This window comes from Neophocaena asiaeorientalis, unplaced genomic scaffold, assembly GCF_003031525.2.
Source record: "Neophocaena asiaeorientalis asiaeorientalis breed wild unplaced genomic scaffold, Neophocaena_asiaeorientalis_V1.1 scaffold150, whole genome shotgun sequence".
In the NCBI taxonomy this organism is placed as follows: domain Eukaryota; kingdom Metazoa; phylum Chordata; class Mammalia; order Artiodactyla; family Phocoenidae; genus Neophocaena; species Neophocaena asiaeorientalis.
Window position 1 is genome coordinate 12,519,712 of NW_020176571.1, and position 22,942 is coordinate 12,542,653.

The following is a 22,942-nucleotide window of genomic DNA, read 5'->3' on the forward strand; positions in this document are numbered from 1 at the left end:
ACATAGAATAATTATTGACAACGACAGGTGGCTTCCAGAGGACCCAATGGAAAAGTGTTGAGTTGAGGCAGCAGTCAAAATACAGAAAATGGGGAAAGGGATGGAAGTGAAGAGGATTAGATCAACATTGATGGGTGAAGGGGTGGTGGCAGTGGATTTGCCTTTCATTCAGTGATGAATAATTACAAGGTTGAATGGCCTGTTTAGAAGTGGATAGGAAAAGAATCTGAAAGAGAATGGATATATGTCTATGAATAAATGAATCACTTTGTTGTACACCTGAAACTAACACAACATCGTAAATCAACTATAGTCTCATATAAAATAAAAATTTTTTTAAATTTTAAAGAGAAAAAAGTAGCTATAAGTTTATAATTTAAGAAGAATACGTAGATGGCCTCAAGTGTCCTAACTTGGGCACAGTGAGGGTCCCTGAAAACATATTGCTTAATCCCAGGGAAACTGCAATGGCTATGAGGTTCAAGAAGAGGCAAAAGAGCTCTTTTCTCAGGAGGGCCTCCCACCTCACAGAGCAGTGAGCTCCCCACTGCAGTTCTCTCTGGGGTAGTTCACCCACTCTGATTATGTAAACAATTTCATTTCCGTGATTTCAAAATCTCCCAGGAGATTTCTGAAGCAGGGCTATAACGGGTATATGTGGGATGCAGGATGGCGATCCCGTCTTCAAGAATTCGGGATGCTAAGAAACATTTTCAAACACCTCAGCCAATTGTATGGATTAAAAGGCCTGGTCACGTATTTAAAATCAGACTTCTAGGGTTCTGATTAAGAGCTCACATACTAGTGCTTATGGACCACATTAGAATTAGTTGCCAATATCTTAAATCTAAGAGATTTCATTTAAAGATCTAGAAAAAATATCTAGTTCATCTAGAGAAATCAGCAGTTTTAGGCTCACATTCTGCTGAAATAAAGTCATAGCTGCTCCCTTGGGATAGGACATGCAAGCCCCAATTCACTACATTATTTTACCTTCATGGACCCTAGAACATGGAAGCATTTGGGTTTGTAATCGCTGTCTTAGCCCTTGGTGAGATAATTATTCAGCCTATTTTATTTATGTCAAAGTATCACTATAAGAAATAAGTTATTGATTACTACCTCATGAAATAAGATTTTCATACATATGTTTATGTTAAAATAATGGATTAACTCTGTGCTAAATAGTCATCTGGCAATAAAGATGAAAATTTAACAAGATAAAATGTTATATCTGCTATAATTCTCATCCGACAGAGTGAGCTCAAACACTGTTCTAAATATTATTCAAATCCACCTATATTTTATATTTACGTAATATCCAGACCAGAGAATTATTTTCATCACGTCCTCCCTTTCCCAAATTACTTTCACTCAGCTATTTGAGCATTTCTCATGCATTATGCTCCCACCTCTATTTTTTCCCATTATTGTTCACTCATTGCAATTATTCAAAATTCATCTTCAGATGAAATAAATAGCTCTGGATATCATAATAAAGAAAAATGTGTAAGAGAATACAAAAGTCTGGAGAATATATGAACATATCATGTAAATCTGAACAGTTGTTAGAAATAGAAAGTAAATTTGGATATGAGCTTCCTAGGAGACAAAGAAAAAGGGAAGATGTAAATAATACTGACCCACAAAACCCATGAAGAAACATCATTTAATCATTTAGCATCCCAGGAATTTTTCTTATTCTAGATTGGAGAAAGTTCAACAGTGAATCTGTAGGACACTGTGTGATACAGTAAACAGAGTCTATAACCACATCCCTAAGACACTGCATTGTTTGCAGCTATTTATAAACCTTTTCTTCAATGCAGGCTAATGGTGAAACCCTGATGCACAATCCTGTAGAAGATTTTGAGGGGTCAAGGTCAAGTGTATAGTTCTCTGAAGTGATCCAAAGGATATATTTAAAACTATCAGAAGAACTAGCTTAATGTCTAGTTTTTCAGGTAATCAATCCACCATAGATACTCTTTCCTTAAGATAACTTCTTAAAAAATCAGGACTGAAAAGCAGCAGTCGTAATTTGCTGGTAAGAACACAGAGTGCAGAGATACTATGACATGATAAAGTTTACATGAGGAATTTCAGAAACATAACTAAAAGGCGTGCAGAAATGCAGAGCTGAGGATCCCAGCCTTCCTCGGCAAGGATTTCTGGGTCTGCTCCAACACACAGCTGAATCAGAGGCCCTGGACAGTGCGTCTGGACAATAGGCATTACCTTCTAGAAAAACCTCTCGTATAACATTGTCAGATTCGGGCCAACTGCCTTCTGGAGGACAACTGCAAAGACACTGCATTTCATCTTGGGATATCCTTTCTTGGCAGGATCAATTGCCTCCCTAGACCCATTCTAGGGTGTGGCAATAAGAGTACACCATCAGGGTAGAGAACATAAGATACATATCTTTTGATTCTCCATAGCAGTTGACAATGCTTTTCTCTATTTCTCTGATACCCAAGTTAAGCTCCTTGAAGCTCAGATTATTTATTGCATTACTTTTGTAACCCTTCTCCCAAAGGAACGTGTGATCCGTACACAGTGGGCATCAAATATTACTGGATGGCATATTTGTTTTTAAAATGGTAAAATTAGGGCTTCCCTGGTGGCACAGTGGTTAAGAATCTGCCTGCCAACGCAGGGGACACGGGTTTGAGCCCTGGGCTGGGAAGATCCCACATGCCGTGGAGCAACTAAGACCCTGTGCCACAGCTACTGAGCCTGTGCTCTAGAGCCCGCGAGCCACAACTACTGAGCCCACACGCCTAGAGCCTGTGCTCTGCAACAAGAGAAGCCACCACAATGAGAAGCCTGTGCACCACAACGAAGAGTAGCCCCTGCTCGCCGCAACTAGAGAAAGCGCGCACACAGAAGCGAAGACCCAACGCAGCCATAAATAAATCAATGTATTAAAAATAAATAAATAAAATGGTAAAATTAGATAATACATCTCATCTAAATTCATGGAATTTTCCCCCCTAATATGACAGCCACGTGATAGCTTAAAAACACGTGCGTTGTCATCCTTCAGTAGCAGTTTATTCATTAGTACATTCTTTGTTCTTCTGAAATCCAACGTATCTCATCACATCTCAGATTTGCTAATTTTCATTCTCAAAAGGCCTTGTTACAAATCCAATGCATTTAATTACCAAACTATGCCCATAAGGGTACCTGGACAATAGCTTACATTTTAAATTGTAGTAATTGTGGGTGCTGCTAACCTGTCAATCTCAAATATATTTATAAGCTACACACACAGAAATGAAATGAACAAAGTGATTTCAGACTAACCAGCTCTGACTACACATTTTAAGAAAATCAGTGGGTGTGCCTAGGATCCAATGCTAACAATTTGCTATGCACTGCAGTGTTACAGCTTTCTAAATGGTAAGTAACTGTTTAAAAATTCCGAAGCCTTCTTAAAATGTTTCACTTAAACATTTCTGCAATAAAATCTTATTGAACTGTTGCTTTCATTAATTTTCTACAGACTAGAGACCAAGAAATTCAAGTTCGATTTTTTTTTTCTTTTAACTTCGCCTACTACTAGCATATAAACTGTGCCTCTTTTTTAAATAAACCCCTGGCCTTGAGTTTTGGCCCCTTAATAGTAGTCTACATGGTTGACTACCCTTGGTGTTAAATTTTCTTAAATTGTATTTCTGTCAGTGTATCATTTTTTTTAAGCAATGGACCCTATAATAGCAAGCACTGGTCTGTCAGGAGTGCATTTTACCAGCACGACACAGGTATTTTTCACTACAGGAGACAAACAATGATATGTATTACATGCGGTAAACACTGCCTTTGGTACATAAGGTTCTTTTAGCATTTATCTGTCTAAAGTCTCACTGTGTCCTGAATGGGGGGTTGCCGGGGAGGGAGAGAAACCCTGTCTTATATTAATGTTGCCATTGGCTATAGCACAGTATTAGAAAGAGTCCACATGCACTGGATGTTTCTCATCAAAGCAAATCTAGATTTAATATTAAATGAACAGAGGCAGGTATATTAGCCCATGCTTAGTCCTTTTCTTCCAAACAATTACTACATCTCTCTTTTACAACTCTTTTCCCAGGTATTGGTACTCCCCTCCTTTTATTCACACGTATCACTACCAAACAACTTTCAATCAAGCTTAACAAACTAAATATTAAAAAATAAGACTGCTCTCCAAATTGGGGGTACATAAATCCCAGGGATGTTTAAACAAGGAATAGCCTTTCTATTTATTTGATAGCCTTTACACATTGCTTTCCTAATTAAAAAATGTACAATGGAGTATTTATGATTTATAAATATATATTTAAATTGAGGCTGCCCACTTAGATTTCCTTAGGAATAAAGGTATATAATCAAAACGTTTAGAGAACACTGTGAAAAAGAATACCAGTTAAGATACTGGCATTCAATTGTCCTTGCCACCAGAGGAAACATAAAAATCAAGACTGCAAAGAAAACCTAAAGCAAGCTAACGTTTTATATATAATTCTACCCTATGGGATATTAAATATAATGCTTTACAAGGCCATAGAACTTTCACATGCTAAAGTGTGGAGAGCACGGGCATATAAGATATTTTAGAAAACTACCACCTCAGTTACAAAGAAAATCTCATGTTCAATAATTCCCCAAAGATTCAAATTCAACTTACTTTATGTAAAATACACTATAATCGTAATTCAACAACCCGTTCCAGATTCCAATAAGCTCCACTTTTTTTTTTTTTTTTTGGCTGCGCTGGGTCTTTGTTGCCATGCGTGGGCTTTCTCTAGCTGCAGTGAGTGGGGGTTACTCTTCGTTGTGGTGCGCGGGCTTCTCATTGTGGTGGCTTCTCTTGTTGGGAAGCACGGCCCCTAGGTGCACAGGCTTCAGTAGTTGTGGCGCGTGGGCTCAGTAGTTGTGGCGCATGGGCTTAGCTGCTCTGCGGCATGTGGGATCTTCCCAGACCAGAGCTCGAACCCGTGTCCCCTGCAATGGCAGGCGGATTCTTAAACACTGCACCACTAGGGAAGTCCCTCCACTCTTAAATAATTTTTTTCCTTCATGGTTTTGGGTTCATGTGGTATTTAAGCATTTCTTCAGCTATCTTCTTTGTAGATGAAAAGTTGGTAAAAGATCTTATTATGCTAGTAGCATTTCATATTCTTGATTATTAATCATTCTTAAACCTCATCTTAATCTGTTTCTTTAATCTTCTTCTCATGTTTAATTTTCCAACTATCTTATCTTCATAACTCAGTGCAATTCTTCCTTCGTAACAACAGAAACTCACATTGGAGTGTTGGCCAGTGTATTCAATTCTTTCCCTATGTGTTTCACTGACACTTCCTGACAGTTCTATGAATGGGTTTGTTATTCCTATTCACAGATAAGTAAACTGAGGCTTGGAGAGGTTGAGTAACTTGCTAGGAACATACAACTTGGAAGTAGCAGAAAAAGGGTAGACCTCACATCTGTACTCCTTACCATTAATGCCCCTAAAACCTAGGGATTAGGTCTAACCACATCTGGTTTGGGATATGGTTAGGGAATTAGCAAGAACTGATGTGACATTTTTGTTTCTATAAAGTACTGTCACAGAAGGTAAAAACAGCAGATGAATGCATTATAACAGTCATATATGACTAATGTTCCATTAATGATAGTTGGGGGGGCAGGGCGTGCAACACACAACGTGGCAGATAATGAGAAATACACAATGAAATGATTTAAAATACACTGTATGCGTTACGATGAAATGTAGGATGAGCTTGTGACTTCGGAATCACAGTGAAAAACTAAGTTGTGGTGAAAATGCAAGGTTCTGTTTACTACTTAGCAGATAAATCCTCAAGGCAAAATCAAAAATATTTTAAAAAATTTTAATCTCCTCAAAATATATCTTTCTTTCTCAGGTCACTGCAGCAATCCACAGTTAACTGAGAAGACAAAGCATTTAACATGTTTAGTCAAACAAGCATGTGATCTTTATTCTAAAGATAATAGTTAGTTTAATAAATACCACTGACAAGATTATTTCAACACCTAGCAGACTATCAGCTCAAGATCAAATGACCTTTCCTTAAAATCAAGCTCAAATTGATCCATTTTAGAAGGTAAGAATCACAAAGTGATTAGGAATATAGGTTTGAACTTAAAAGAGGACAAGATGGCAGTTAGAACACATGCCCATCTACCAAAAAGAATAGGAGGGCTGCTAGAAACTGTAATAGGAAAAAAAAACAACACTCAGGATGTGCAGGGTGACAGTAGGAATTAAGACTTGTAAAGTCATGTGGCCACCACCTCGTAGCTTTCTGGAAATCACGTTCAAGATTTTTTTATGCATGAAGGATAGATGGCCACCGCTTTGAAAGCTCACCCGTTCATGCTGTGCCTCTCTGTAAGATTGTAATGTAAAGCTTCTTAACGAATAACCATGATGTATCATTTTATAATTTTATAAATTTAAATACAGGCTCAAGTACTTTGATTTGTACTTAAGATTTAACTATAACTTTTAATTTCAAAAGTAAAGACAGCTTGTATATCCAGATCCCACTCTCACAAATAAGAATGCATATTAATCTTTTAGTTTTTAAGATGAATGCTTAGCTCTTCTTGATGTGAAATTAAAATTAGTGAGCTAGGGTTAGGTGAGGGGTGCAAAGCATAAGTATAAACAGAACACTCTGTAACATCTGTCTTATCGACAATGTGATTCAATTGTTTGAAATAACAATATGTCTTTGATGTATTTTCTCTTAATGCTGGGTTTGGAAACATTGATGATAATTAGAGTGAATATGTTATTTTAAATGTTTTGTACGAGAAAATAATTTCATTAAATAAGACTTGGCTTGACTTTAAAAATAATGAGAAAAAATCACCTTTCAGACCTAGAATAACTGATGTTTCTACTTTAAGAGTAGAAATTGGCAGCCTTTGAAAAATCCTTATCTTTGCAATTTTTATTACCTAAGTATTCAAAAATATCAGTTACATTGTGATCAGGGCAGAGTTTAATGACATCTTTGGCCAAGGTATTACCTTCATACGTGCTGTGTTGGCAGCCCTAGCTCATCAATATGAACATTCCTTTGTATTTCATATTGAAATATAATGATGTATAAATACTCCATTATATAGTAGATGTATGTAGATGTGTCAATTTAAACTCAAACATACATTTATACCAACTCTTGTGAATTAGCAACAGTCGAGTGACCTAATCCTGATGTCTATTTTGAGACGCATATTTCACAACTATTATGTAATCACACAGGGTCATCACTCAGGCCAAATAAAAAGACATCCAAAAAAAAAAAATACCAGTAAATAATACACGAAAATAATCCCATTCAATTTAGCTGATGAGTTCTGTTATCTCAAATGGAATTCAGTCTCTAACAGCCTGAGTAAGCTTCACAGTGGTTCTCGGACAGAAGTATTACCACTTCCTTCCCTGACATGTAGAAAAGTATAGGGTGTGTTCTTGGTTGTAACAGTGGTACCAGGGATACCACAGGACCACGTAGTGGCTGCCTGTAAGCCTTGCCTCTTGCTCTCTCACTCATTCCAACCACACTAGCATCCTTGATGTTCCTCAAAGATATCAGAAAAGCTTCCATTGCGAGATCTTCATACTGACTGTTCCCTGTTCCCACAATGTCTTTCCTATACATCCCCATGGCTATTTCTTTCACTTTCTTTAGATCTTTACTCATGTCACCCTCTCAACAGGGTTGTCCCTGTCTACACTGTTTAATTTTTCAAAGCCTTATCTCCCCACCACACATACAAAGGCACACTCACCCATAAATACAAATTCTGCAAACCTCTTACACTGCTCCATTTTTCCTGTAGTATTTATCATCTCCTAATGTACTCAATACTTAGTTTGTTGATTATCTGCTTCCCCAACTAGAATATAACCTCTTAAAGGGAAGGAGTTATTTCTGTGTTTTACTCAGTGCTGTATCCTAGGGCTTTGTACAGGACCTAGGGTATATAGAATAATCTTTTTTGAGTGGAAAAATGGGGAACAAGGATGTTAAGTGTTCTGACAGGGATGTCAATTATACCTCTGTTGCTAACTTACCAATATCTGCAGTAAGAGGCGAACGGTGCAAACAGCATGAAGGTTACAGGGCTAATTCTATCTTACTCTGCATCTAAAAGTAAACTATGACGCCTAAAACTCATCTTTTATAATAGGACTACTGGCTTACAAAAGTATTTTTACAGAGCATAATTTTTACTTATTATTTATAACCCCCCTTCTTAACATTGTTTTCTAATCATTCTTGATTATACCTTTTCTCATTCACCGTACTGGTTCCATGTTATATAACCACACTAAAACTCTTTACATATTTTCCTTAGTTATTCAACTATGGTGAGTACATCAGTCATAAAAAAGTTGAGAAATAACTTGCCCATAAGTTCTTCCCAAATTTCCTAGACTACTTTATTCTTTTTTTTTTTTTTTTTGCGCGGTACGCGGGCCTCTCACTGTTGTGGCCTCTCCCGTTGCGGAGCACAGGCTCCAGCCGCGCAAGCTCAGCGGCCATGGCTCACGGGCCCAGCCACTCCGCAGCATGTGGGATCTTCCCGGACCGGGGCACGAACCTGTGTCCCCTGCATTGGCAGGCGGACTCTCAACCACTGCGCCACCAGGGAAGCCCCTACTTTATTCTTTATATAGTAAAATATTAATACCTTTGTATTTCTACAAAATCAGTTAGAAATATAAGATTCTACATTCATTATTTATAGAAATGAAATATCTGCACTCAAATATTTGTTAAGTGACTAAATGGTTTCATTTTTAAACTGTTAAAGAGATGGCAAAGCATGTAATCATAAATATAAACCCCAGTCTTATCCACTCAGCAAGAATACATTGTGGAAAGAAGCTTGTAGCTTCTTGTAGCTCAGAACCTTTTTCATTTTTTTTCCTAATCAATGGCCACAGAAAATACTACTTGCTAAGTTTTAAGACAATTCAGTAACTTATTGTATTATTTCTTTCTATCTCCCAAAGCACAGACATCTCTCAGTGGATATTCACTTGTAATACTTACAAGCTTTAAAATTATGTTCATAGTATAGTAAAGCTGAACTTCTCGCCTGCAAAACTAAATAAACCTGCGCATTGAAACCAGTACTCACTTTTAGTGTTAGAAGTTATGATTGTTTTTTCATTCACCTATCTACCCCCAGCCCCTTCCACTCAAGAAAAGGCACAGGAAATAATCACTTATCTTATTCAGTCTAATATGCAGCTGTTGGTCAGAATTTGTTTTTATTGTGTGGTTGATAAACACAAAATAAGCATCACACTCAATGCCATAAAGTATTTTAAAGTGTTAACAGTCTTGATTCTATTTTTTTTGATGAAATGTGAGCAATCTATCAAAGGACATTACTTAAGAGATTTTAAAACCTTTTAAAAATAAAAAGAGAGAATAGTTTAAAAAATGGTATGCACCTCTGTTAGAATTGCTATCATAAAAACATGACATTGTTTTAAAAGTTTTCAGAAATCAGAATAAACTAATGATGTCTAAAACTTCCTTTTTCCCCTTGAAGTTGCATGTTGGGATCCCACAGCATAAATGAGATGGGGATTTATTTTTTCTTGGTGGTATTTAGATTACTATTATATGCAATCATCAGCACGTTTTATGACATTCCCTGCCCCATTACTAATCCATGTCATATTTGACATTTATGTTTACTAAAACTGATTTTCTGTTTTTGTTAATAGGATGGGTTTACCGTAGGCGATGCTTTACCGAATTTGTAACGACAATTTTACTTAAATATGGCTTTGGTGTACTCCTCTGCACATAATCTTTGACTTCTTAAGAGTCTTTTATTTTCCCAGCAGCCCAGTTGGAGAGTTTTTAATATTACGTTGAATCATAACAACACATGCTGGTTAGAGTCTAACTTAATACATGCAGCTTAATGTTAATTTTCCAACTTCAAATCAGAGATCTAACTATTATGAGATGATTATTTATCTCAAGTGTGATTTTGTTTTAAACCAGTAAAGTCCACAGCTAGACAATTTTGCATCATAAAAAACCAACAGTATGGAGTAAAAGAATTCAGCAAAAGATTTGGAATCTTTACATAACTAAAAAATTTTTGTTGAGAAGAAAAAGGTCTATCAAGGAGCTTTGACAGTCTAGAGCAGAAAGCAAAAATGGCACAGGTGAATGCCCAAGTGACTGATGTGGGATTTATAGTAACTCTGTTTGTAATATAGTAAATATGTTTGATGAATATAATAAAAGGGTATGTTTAGGTCCTAATTCCTTTAGGGAAAAGTTATCCATTCATATGGATAATAAGGGGCAAAAAACCTCAATAAGCCAAAGAAATTGCTTTAAGATAAGAAACAAAACTAAATGCCACATTTCTGGCTTCACAATGTAACTTTCACTGCAAAGTAAATTTCTTATAAATACCTTGAAAAGGGGAACATACAGTTAATCATCAAAACAAGTATGCAATGATGGTAAAAACAGAAATGGAACAGACAGTATCAGAGCTAAGAGAAACAGAATTGGGTGATAAAAATCACAAGAGAAAAATTTAGGCATTCTACAGTATTATAAAAAATTGTCTTTTCTCTTAGAATGGTGAACACTCTATAAGAATAAGTCAGTGCTATAGTTTACAATACTAAGGAATTAGCTGGCATCAAGCATCTGAATTTTACAAGTTTCAAAGTGTGCCAAACTATGGTGATCTGGTGAAAGTAAATTATGACAAAAGTCAATGCTCATTCTAAGGTTGTACAGGTTCTAACATCTGTATGTGCAGCATGCATACATACACCTACATCTCTTTAGATGCTTACAAAGGGGAATGCCATGAATCAGTAGGAGTCATCGCTTATGTAAACCAGTTAAAAAATTAAAAAGGAAAGGAAAATGTCTTTTTAAAGAAACATGGCTAATGTAAATGCTGTTTTAAAAAGCTATCTGGTCGATTGATAGAATATTGCTATTTTTATTTTTACTTTCCTTGTTTTCAAGATCTTGTCGTATATTTACAATTCATATATTTTAACAATTATTGATGAAAGTGAGAAATGTTAGCTAGTGTCTGTTTGGAAGATGGGATGAGGTTACAGTGTATGATTTTGAAGGATAGAAGACATTCTCATGGGAACTGGGAAATGTTTTCAAACCAAATACCAAAATAATATTTCAATGACTCACAGTGTAATGAGAAAAAATACTGTGGTCGTTTTGGCTGGTGCAATTCTTCTTTAAGCCTATATAATTTTTATGTAAGGCAGAAAACTGAACTACATAACACATTTCTACAATGCATATATGCATCAAAACCATTTACAAAATTACTACTTTCAGCATATTTTTAAAATGAGATTCCTTAATAAATTATGTTTATGCAGTCAAAACAACATTAAAATTTATTATTAGTCACTTAATGGAAGTTATTGGTGAGTTTATAAATGAAGTGCTGGCTTACTTTGATATACTCTAAGAGCAACCAAAAATAGAGATTCTTTCCCAGAGTTCTATGTATTTGTAAAGTGCAAAATAAGCAGCTTTGGCAATTCTCAAATGTAGTTCTTCCGGATGCATTTAATCCTAAATATACTTGTAGGAACAGAATGTTTTTCTGCCAAGTCAGGTATGTCTAACTTATCCATCTTATGAGTAAAAACTATCCTGACTGAAGTATTCCGTGCTTTATGGAAAGATAAAAAACAGTTAAGAGATAGAAACAAGTGTGAAGTATTCTCTGTATTTCTAATATTCTTGGTGGGGGTTATTTCCAGTGACAATATCGCAAGTCTATAAAACAAACCAAAACAAAAAGGCACAAAACTAAAATAATTAGTTAAATACTCACTCACTGAAAGTGGGTGTATTACAGAATTAAGGACAGATATTGTAGATAAATTTACAAATAAGAACTTCTCTATGTATTGATAGATAGGATATTTTTAACAGAGATTGTTTCAGAGGTTGTTGCTCAGGAAGTCTAGGGTGGATTGACCCTTTTTTCCTAAAGCAAGGGGCACTCTCCCAAAGTACTGTACAAAACAACATTATCACTCCTGATTTGTACCAGTCCACGAACGATATATAGTCTAAAATGTTTGAAATAGAATGCAATAATGCTTTCCTATGATAAACAGAAAAATGGACTTAAAATTACAATATTTTATAAAGCTATAAATAAGGTAAGATAATTTACAGGGAATATGGCAGTATTTTTCAGAGACCCTAGAGTCTAATACACTCAGATGCCAAAATATTTCATAATACTAAGAGGAGCTTAGACATTTAAATATGATAAAAGTTATGACTATTATAAAGTGTTAAGAAAGCTCAAATGAAGCTCTTAGGAAAAAGAAAGTTTATTTGGGAGGAGTTTCATTCCATATAAAAGATTAATTTTTTGGAATTTAAAACAATAAAAGGTTATATTTCAAATAATAATGTACTGCTTTCCAGGGGAGATATTGTCAACCGCCTAATGTTAAAAAGATGACAGAGCAGGAAAAACAGAATGAACACGTCAGTCAGCATTAAGAAAGAATCTGTGCGATTAACTGGCAGATAAAATAACATTAATAATGTATTTGTATTTACTTTTAAGGCCATAATTATGTACTAATATAAAGTTAACCTTATATAAAAATTTATAAGTACCAATTTTGATCAGTGTGAAATAAAGTTATAGCCAGGTTAATGCTCTATGTAGCATTTAATTTTCTATTGTAAAATCATATTATTATACTAAAGCACATAAAATTTGCAATCAGCATAGAAGCTTCAAATCCTTTTTGTTAATTGGCAACTGTGGTAGAGCATGAAGCATCGTTCTTTCCCAGTACTTTCATTTTAAACAAATCATCCTCACGTATAAAAATAGCAAATTGCATCAAATTTTATATAAGACGTTTTCTGTTTCTCATATAGAAGAGCTGTATGCAGCTTCCATGGCAAGTATCACAGCAAACAGCTTTGAGTACATTCTCTGGTAAAACACCATTCACAGAGATACAAGATACAGCCTTCATCGACTTACTGCTTAAAATATACAAGTAAGAAAACGCAGGCTTAAATTAAAAAACTGACAAAAATGGTCCAACAGCTTAACTGGTAAGTTCTGATATTCTACACTCTCCAAATTGAGAAGTAAAGTATTTTGCTGTTATCTCCTAGTTCTGACTTTGTAACACTTGACATAAAATCTTAATTCTAAAACTGATGATACATTAATAGCTACTTTATTCATATTTTCCAAACTCAAATCAGAATGCTAGTTTAGCAGTAGCTACATAGTCCTGTAAACATCATTACTAAACCTTGACTAGTTTTACACAGTAATTGCTAATCTTCTTTATGCATTCTCTGGTTCAAGGCACAAAGATGCTTCCATATCTACTTTGTCATAAACAACTTTTAAAAATAAAAAAAATATAAATGTGTTGGATACATTTTTAACAGATTCATTTCTAGGTCTTGGCATATAAATATTAGTGGGCAGACCAACTTCATAGTTTAAGTCAGAAAGCGTGTTTAATAGAGGAAGTTTTAAAAAATCAATCTTTCTGTTCCTTTTTCTAATGAATTTCTGAGGATGTAAAGCAATCTTAAAAACTGGCAAATTCCCTCTCATCAGACAGGTGTATCTTATATTCTCCAGAAAAGTAAAAGATGTTATATCAGCCCTGTTATGGAAAGGGAACTGTTAAGATTTGAAACTCAGTAACGAACTGTAAAAATCTTTTCTTTTTTGTAAATATAGCTAATTGTGCCTCAAAGGAGAAAAAAATATCTGAGCAAAATCAAATTTACTGCAGTAATAGCTTCTAATACCCTAAAGAAAATATCTTATGATTTATATTCTTGTACTCATCATTCAAAGAACTTGTAAAAACATGCCACCACTATCACTACTCAGAATAAGGCAAAATAAACTGTTAGAGCTTCAAGATTCACTGTTCAGCAATAAAAGTGTGTTTTGTGTTTGCTTTTGGAAGGAGAAGTTAACTAGGAAGTTAAATACAGTTGGCAAAAAATATTTCACTCTTCTCTAGATATGAAAAATTATCTGGCCCAGGATAATATCTATAACCCATAATTTACTGGTACAGGTAAGCAATTTTTTCTTTATCATCTTCCATATTCTTACTTAGATGCCTAGTAATTTAGACAGAGAAACACAAACCTGTAAATTATTTATGGCTTGTTTGCGCCTCAAAGATATTACATAATATCCGAAGACCCGAAAACCAAACTAAACTACTTTTTAATAGGATTTAAATGGTTAAGCATTGGCTGTGCAAAACACAAGAAGGAAATGTACTGAACTAACAGGGAAATGAGAAAAATTATTTTCAAAGCTTGGGAAAATAGCCACAGAATATTACTTGTTCACTGATCATACTGCAGATTTTGTGTAATTAATAAACAATTAGATAGTAACAGTTTGAGGTGCACCTCCCGTTTTCCCTTAAATTTTGTCCGTGACCCCAAATCATGCCTCTCATAAAGCAGGCATCCAATAAGCATTTTTGAATGCCTGTTTATACCCATTCAAAGAAATTAATTGGTAAATAAAGTTTGCCTGAACGTATTTGCCTATTCGACATACAGAATCAGACTATTTTAATTTGCCAATCAGACATATGCTTTTAAACATAGACATAATTTCACTGAGATACACACTTTCCACATAAAACTAAATACCACATCTGCGGCATAATCTATAACACATAACATGGTGTTTTACACACATACCATTTCCCCGTTTCACTTCTGCAATTTTTAAGTGTTGATGAATTACTCCTTGCCAAGGAAGTCACGTTATATACAACAAAACCTTCAGTTTAAATAAGGGATAAGCTTGCTGTTAACAGCTTAGTTTGAAATGTTAACGACCCTTAGGCTGTTAACATAACAACTGGCCATTAATGTGGTAATGACCAATTTAAGAGGAAATTGTACTCTGAGAAATGAATATATTGGCAATCAGGAACAGGGTTTAAATTTGAAAGAGTATGATTTTTTTAAAATAAGGTAACAAGATTAAAAGTTTGAGCCTATCAGAAATCAAGTAAAAGTTGCATCACAAAAGGCAACATATAGACTCTTTTAGAGATAAAGATTTCTGAGATGAAAACTATTTTGATAAATTCCCTTCAACAATACACTTAAGACTATCAAACACCAGTTGAACAATTTATTTTTATTACCATAAGGAAGATTAAAACAACACAAGGTTACTTTCTCTGCTCTCTACTATGTAGACAACTGCAAAACAGTTTCACTCACCACACATGTATTTCATTGACAAATTTACATTTCTGATTTAAAAATATCCAGAGATTTCAAGAGACTCTCTTTAAATTTGACTTAATTTTTGTCTTTATTGCTTATTAGAACACTTTAATCTTGCCCAGACTATATAAACTCCTTGTTTGGTTACATGAATCCACTGGAGATACTGCAAATGTAAACAAAAGTCAAGACAGAGTCCAAAAGCCCACGGCTATTGGTTAGGAAGATAAAGCAAAAGTAGGAAGCAAAGTCACTAAAAGCAAATACAAAGACTCTATGTAGAAATCAGGCTCTAATTCACAATGAGCAGAGGAGAAATTTTTATTTGCAAGAGGGAAGTTCCAAGACCATAGAGCCTGAAAGAATTCACGGAATAGCTTAATTCTGATTAGTTGTGTTCGTTAGGGAACTCCTTGCCTATAGTCACATTCCATTCCCATTGCTGGCATCTTACATGTATTTTGTGCCCCTGGAACACAGAGAAGTAGTAGCAAGTGGTTATAATTAGTCAGGGGGCTGTCAGATGAAGCGGTCCTAAGAGGGGAGAGAGTAGAATCTGATAAACAGTACTGGACTCACCCTCTTGTAATGACCATTCATCAAACAATATGTTCTTATATATAAACATTGAATTGGACTGAAAATAACTGAATTATATACGAAGCAGCACCAAATTCCCTAGAAAACACCTCCTGAAATGACCAAGGAGTTACTGCTGATTGATAAATTTTGTTTCATAAGGGAAAAAAATTCAAAATGAATCAATGTCAGACTAGAAAAATGATTAATTGTATCAAATATGAAAACCCAAATGATGCCATATATCATTTCTCTAATTTGATAGATCCTACTTTGTTAATATCAGTAATTTGCAGCTGAATGAAGTCACAAAATTCCCTGAAAAGCAAAATAATTTTTCTTAAATACCAGTCCATGTGTTGAGTACTAAACGCTAGGATACAAGTCTAGTCTGCTTCATGGCTTCAGAAGCAAGAACATCTGCGTTGTCCTGAAACCGTTCAGATGTTTACCGTTTGGAGAGTGGCTATCATTTCCCCATAATGATGGAGGTCTTTACTTTGTTATTTTCCGTAAAGCTACTGGCAAGACTTAGGCTGTTCGACTTTCAGTGCTATCTTTGCGAAGATCACCTGGAATGCCATGGTGGGTGGAGGGAGGTGTATTCACACTTGGGGAAAGTTTTCAACAATGTACGATAAACGCCTTACTAATAAATGCCAGTTAAGAGTTTCAAATTGACTTTCTCTGACAAATCAGAAACAGAAATATCGCTGAATTACTTGGTGCTATACTCAGCCTGACCTTGTCACTTTTGTGCGAATAAAACATCTTGCATGCTGCTTTCTACCAAATACATCCTTGATGTGAACTGGCAGTTTCCATACAGGCAGTGGACTAACCTATCCCCAGGTAGGAGCATCAGGTAAGGCAAATAAATGGGAACACTTTGAGATATTGGGTTTTCCTGGCCATTGCTGAAGCGATCATTTGTGGAACAGGCACCTGGCAGCATTTTGAAGGCTGCTAGGTGGACACCTTTCAGGAATAGAGGCTAGTAGGAAGGAAATGAAACCCACAAAGACACTTACAAAGGTATTTTAAAAGGAATCCAGTCATCACTGGTGTGCAAGGCTAATTCCTACCTCAGATAGTCTCTGCGACAAAGGATAAGGTTAGCTTTAGTGTACAGGGTGGAGCCCACCTCTCCCAAACGACAGTCACAGCAGGCACACTTCAGGCAGTCCTCATGCCAGTATTTGTCCAGTGCCTTTAGAAGATACCGGTCCTTGATCTTTCGGTTGCAGCCAGCACAACCTTTCGGCTTGTTGTCTGGCTGGACTGAGAGCATTTGTATACCTAAAGGGAGACAAGAAAAACAAGAGAGCTGGGACTCCAAGAAAGAAGCAGAAGATGTCCAAAGACCTCCACCAAGTTAAATATTTCAGATTGCCTTTTTCAAGGGGTGTTAGACGTTCTTTTTGAGGGCCATACAGATATCAAACTAAATTTTGGAAACAGAAGAGTCTCAAACTTTGCTAAGCCCTTGTTAAACCATTTACGAAGTGACACTTATAAAGTGGTAAAACAAAGAATTCATGTTGCACCTGGTAAGTTGATATTATATACACGAAGAAGTTAAGTAATATTAAATAATTTTATAGTGTCCCCATTTTCTACATAAAGAAGTTCCTTTCGGGAGAAACTATGAGTAAATGGCTAACAATCTCAAAGAAAGCTGTTTAACAAAGTAGTCTGTGCACAGGCTGTAGAAGTCAAAAATGAGTTTTCCTTTATTGGTTAAAAATTTCACTTAACACGGGCTTGATGGCAGAAGGAAAGTGCACCCTTATGGGATGCACTAACCTCACTTAGCAGTAGAGATGTTTATACTTAAGCAGAGTACAGTCTCCCGAAAAGCTCACCAATGCTATAATACTTGTTTGCCTCCAAAGACTTCCCCCCTGTGCCCTTGATATTTCAAAGTATTAAAAATTTTTTTAAATGTACTTACACTCACAAGCATCAGTCAGTGCTTCTATTAATGGCAGATTACCTAACTATATACTACATGCTTTTATATAAAATTAAACTATAGGATTATGTAATTTATTGTCATAAACATGCACTTATTTATTTTATAAAGGAAAGAAAAGACAATAGAAGACAAAGTCTAAATATATATAAGGTTACCCAAACATCCATATGCAAATATATATTATATACCTATATTACATACATACTAGACTAGACATAGGGACATTTATATATTTTAGAGACATATCTCCATCATAAATAAGGAGTCTAGCTGAGTTCTATGGGTGTTACAACCTGACTGAAATTTTTTCAATGAAAGGGTATTTGCCTTTGGGTTTCTTCTCTCCTAAATGTCAAATACCCAGCTTTTAAAAAAGCTGGACCAACTATTCACAGCTTCATATTTACCAAATAACTCATTTCAAGCAGTATAAAGTACTGTAGACTTCGATTCCAAATTCCTTCGTTTTACAAATTATGATACAGAGGCCTAAGAGAGGTTAAGGGACTCGCTCAAAGCTGAATGACAGGTAAGCACTAGACTTGCTGGTCTTCTTACAGTCCAGAGATCCTGCTGCTAAATTATGCCTCCTCTCTAAGGCATAAAGTTTTAAACTTGAACATAGAATGACACAAGACACCAAATGCCTGCACTTGAAACAGTCTCAAGTAAGAAATGCCAAGCTCTAATCTAGAGCATTTTCGGTGTGTTTCCTGCTCCAAAATAGCTAAACCTTCTTCAGTTTCCTCTGATGCCTGATGATGAAGCCTGCACCTTCATTATCTTTACAATCTTTCTCTTTTTTAATCACACTGTTAAGAGACGTCAAGGCACCGTACCCTCACAGCAGAATAACTTTTCTAGCTACAAATGATACATGAATTTCACATAATAGTGTTACGATGTCGAACTTCCATTAGAAAATAACTTCTCTGATAGAGTGATGGAGCAGGGACTGGCAGTGAGGCATCAAGGTAGCTACTCTTTCTGCATGGGATGCAGAGCCGTGGTCCTCGGAGCTGCAGACTAGCAGCTGGATTTGTACAGAACAGCAGGTGGTATTCCTATAGCCGGCTCTCTGTTCCTTTTCTTTGAAGGAGCTCAGGGTCTAGTGTAGATTAATCATAACCCTTGATAGCTCTGCTAAATCTCATTCTCTAGAACTTCTAACAAATGAAGTGTCTTTGATCAGAACTAGTTACCATCTTCTCGCAAGGTTCCACAAGGAATGAATCCCATTAATTACAGTACAGAACATACCCAGGTGCCTCTTAACTATCTACCTGGGGGAGGGAGAGACTGTGATTTACTAAATGACATTCCGGATTTCATGACTGAAAACATCTTGAGATGTATTAACAGTGGCTACTCTAGTTATCCAATTTATAAGGCTATTATTTTTTTATATCATCAAGCTGAAAATTTTTTGTCCAAATCCTTCTTAGTTGTAGCTAAGCTCTGTTTCTCTGAGTTGTGTTACCATCATCAAGCGTGGAAGGTCACCTATCTTTATTCACAATGCTTCGCAAGCAAGACAGGGGGTACCAACATTTGGGACAACTCTACCCTGCTTGTCTTCACAAAATGTTTTTGTTGTGCTGACATTTTAATTTAGCACTCAGAGGCCAATTAATATTTGAAACTCTTACACTCTGTCTGGCCTTGGGCATAGAAGGAGTTTGATATTTTCTGCTCCATCCTGGTACCTTCCTGCAGAAAACATCATCCCATTGCTCTTGAAAAGGAAATGTTTTCGATACTCTGCAAGTTAACAGTTGTAGAAAAAAGAACTATTTTGTAGTCACCACGTTGCCATGTACCTAAACAGGCATAAAGCAGGCGGCAGCCTCTCTTCAGCATCCGGCAGAACGCATCTGGGTAGAGTTATGTGTTCGGAGCTGAGAAACATTTCACAAGTTGCTTATAGCACATCAGGACTCATAACTAGTTTTAGATTGGCATGTAAATTGTTCCGAGGGAAATTCTTATTGCCTCTGAGACCCTGCCATTCTGAGTTATTTGACAGTTTAAGGGAAATCATAATTAAAAAAAGACATAAATAATAGCCCGTGCAGTGTGGTGTGCAGAAATAAGTAGAACCATTTCATTTAAACTCTGGTGAGCTTTTAATTGCCTGGATTGCATTGTGAGGCAGCCTAACGGTTGATTGCCTCCATTATGTTCCCTTGTTCTGTGCCATTCATCCGCGCAGTCTCAGCTTCAGTAGTTAACACAACAAAGTAACCACAACTCCACAACACACAGGGGCTTAAAAAAATAATAATCATAATAAAAGGTTTGCAGCACTTAGACCCAGTCTTTCATATTTTTGGACTAACTACACGTAGTGAATGGAAAACATTTTGTCCCCTTCGGAAGATTCACAGAGGACAATTTGGGAGAAGGAAAAGGAAGAGGGAATACATAAAGGGGGTTGGCAGAGATGAGGTGCCTCAGGAAGATGCGAAAATGGGAATGCAGGTTCTGCAGCTGGGAGCAGTGACACAGATTAAAAGAATTTGGCCAACACCGGCCATTCGATTGCCAAGAGGTACCAAACAAAAGATTTTCTCTCCTCCTGCCCATCTTCATCCTCTCCCCAGCCCCCAGCCCGGACTGGAGAACTGGATTGGGCCTAAAAGCTTGTTTCTCTCTGTTCACTGGCCCAGAGCATCCCTACAGGCTGCAGCCCCCTAAGGGACAACAATGCAAATAGATGTCCCCAGATCTCAGGCGCTGGAGCTGCTTAACTCTGTTCTGCCCCTTCAACTCCCAACCCCCCTCCCCATCCTTCCACCACCCCCCCTCCCCTTTCTGAGCAATGGAGCTGGGAACCAATTTGATTCCCTTTTTCTCCAATGCAGCTGCAAGGCTCAGAGATACTGACATTTTTCCACTCTTATCAGTTTAATTACAGTTACCATGGCAGCAAAGTGCTAGTGCTTGGCAAAGGCCAACAAGAGATTTGCAAGACTGAGTTCAATTTTGATGCAGCTCACATGCAAAATAAAAAAAAAAAAAATAAGAAACATACATACACTCTAACAAAGAATCCCTTGAGGAGTTTATGCTCCAGCCTTTTGTGGTTGTGTCTTTGCAGCCACACAGGGATGATTTGCAAAGAATGTAGCAGTTTTTGTTGCACCTAGCAAGATTAATTGGTTTAAGCAGCAGTCTTTCAAAGCAGTTACAACAATAATATTTCGGATCTTTTCGAAAGACACAAAAGCAGCGGAAGAGCAGGAAGGCTTTGGAGTAGCCGAGAGTGCCGAGCGCCGGCAAAGTGCATCTATGATAGATTGTAACCTTACCAAAACTTTTCTCCTTTTTCTGCATGAGTTGATTTAGGCGTGCCTGAGTTGCAGCGGCTTCGCATTGAGCGCCCAGCCCAAAGGTAGAAGTGGAAGGGGGTCTCTCGGTTTTAGCTCAAGTGCGGACCTGGTGCGCAGCCTACACCTCGGAGGACGGACTATTGTGAAGCCACTTTGGGAGCGGGTCGGAGCGGCGGCGCGGGGGGTGGAGGAAAGGACGAGGGCGGCCAGACGAGACACGGCGCACACACGGAGCCCCTCGCCGTGTGGCAGTGTGCAAAATGATGGCGAATGACAAAGCCACATGCTTCCCTAACTCTGCCCGTAATCCTAAAATCCCAGCGGCCCCTTTTAGCGTCGTGGTAACAAATGGATTTGATTAAACTGTCACATGCAGCGTTAGCATAGCATATCATGTTCAATATGAAAAAGATCATAAATCTGACTTGTATTTCATAACAGCAATCTGGGTAGCCCCCATAAAAATGTGCCGCAGCAGTTTGAATCTCAGCCTATTAGGACAGAGGCACCTTGCCCCACGGAACCTCTCTCTTCTCGCCACTTCTCCCAAGCGCCCCCTCCCCCCGCAGACAGTCACTTTTCCATCTCGTAGGAACGGTATTTCGTTATTATGGCAGAGTGGGCAGAGGCAGAAGTGGCCACCAGAACCCAAAAATGGTCGTTTCAACTCCTGGGGGAGGGGGGTGATGAATTCCAGCAAGTAAGGGGAGGAGGGTCGGGAACCACCTAAGGCTGAATTTCCTTCCTACGGGCCGGGCCAGATCGAACATCTCCTCCCAAACTCTCTCAAGCCCCTGTCTCCTCGGGAGTCGGGGCTGTGGAAATACTGCAGTTCCTCGTGAACTTTGACTATTATCCGCTCGAGTCGTACTTGAGACGTTCCGCGCCGCAGCCGCTCTGCTCTCCCTCCTTCCATCAACATCCGCCCGCATCTATTTCACGTCTCATCATAAAAATAATGAAGCCTCACATGACTTAAACAAAACGGTCTCAGCAGAGCTGCAGCCCGAATGAAAGTTGCAGTGCGGAGCTGGGCTGCAGCTCCAGTTTATGCCTCATTAGGAGAGGCTGAAGAAGAAAAAAATCCCCACATCCGTACACGCACGCGCGCACCCGCAGACACACACACCACAAATAAGCCGCCGCGTGTACACCCAGTTGCTGCACTTACCTTCTCAATTAAGCGATACAGGGGGAGGCCGTTCAGAAAGCACAGTGGCTGCTTTGTAGCGCTTCTCCTTGGGAAAGGTCAAAAAGAAGCATTGCTTTGAAAAAAAAAAAAAAAAAAAGAGGGGGAGGGAATCTCTATTTTTTTTTTTAAGTTTAAAATAATGAGGTCCTCAAGGATCCGCCAAGTAATGGTGTTGACCGCATCTGAGCCACAGGTGTCCTCCTTTTAGGCAACTGCAGTCCGAGGCTGTCTCTCTCCGTCCTGGCTCAAGACAACTTACCCCAGGAGCACGCCAGGAGCCGAGCTGAAGGAAGCCCCGGCTCTCAGCTGCAAAATGCAATCCCTTCCCAGCCAGACAGAATACAGCCAAAGAAAAGGTCACTCCGTTATTACTGAGCCGGCGGAGCCCAGGCAGCGCTTGTCAAGACCACAGAGAAGCAGCTCCCTTCCGATTTAAGACTATTTACCTCTCGCCCCCCACCCCTCCCCTCTTCTCTCCTTTCCTTCCCTCCCTCCCTCCCTCCCTCCCTCGTTC

The 22,942-nt window shown here is 37.6% G+C and overlaps 1 protein-coding gene across 3 annotated transcripts in view; it reads right to left on the bottom strand.

Moving 5' to 3' along the window:
* The window catches only part of LMO3 (LIM domain only 3), a 62,399-nt gene that overhangs the window by 35,336 nt on the left and 4,121 nt on the right, over positions 1 to 22,942 (bottom strand). The window contains exons 1-2 of one of the 3 annotated variants that reach the window (XM_024733352.1): positions 21,216 to 21,374; positions 17,012 to 17,225 (exon numbers count right to left, since the gene is read on the bottom strand). In XM_024733352.1, the coding sequence (XP_024589120.1) occupies positions 17,012 to 17,225; positions 21,216 to 21,240 (239 nt within the window). In that variant the 5' untranslated portion in view covers positions 21,241 to 21,374. Of the gene's footprint in view, positions 1 to 17,011; positions 17,226 to 21,215; positions 21,375 to 22,107; positions 22,124 to 22,407; positions 22,475 to 22,942 lie in introns of those variants that run through there. The other 2 variants (XM_024733354.1, XM_024733355.1) reach the window with 2 other exon arrangements.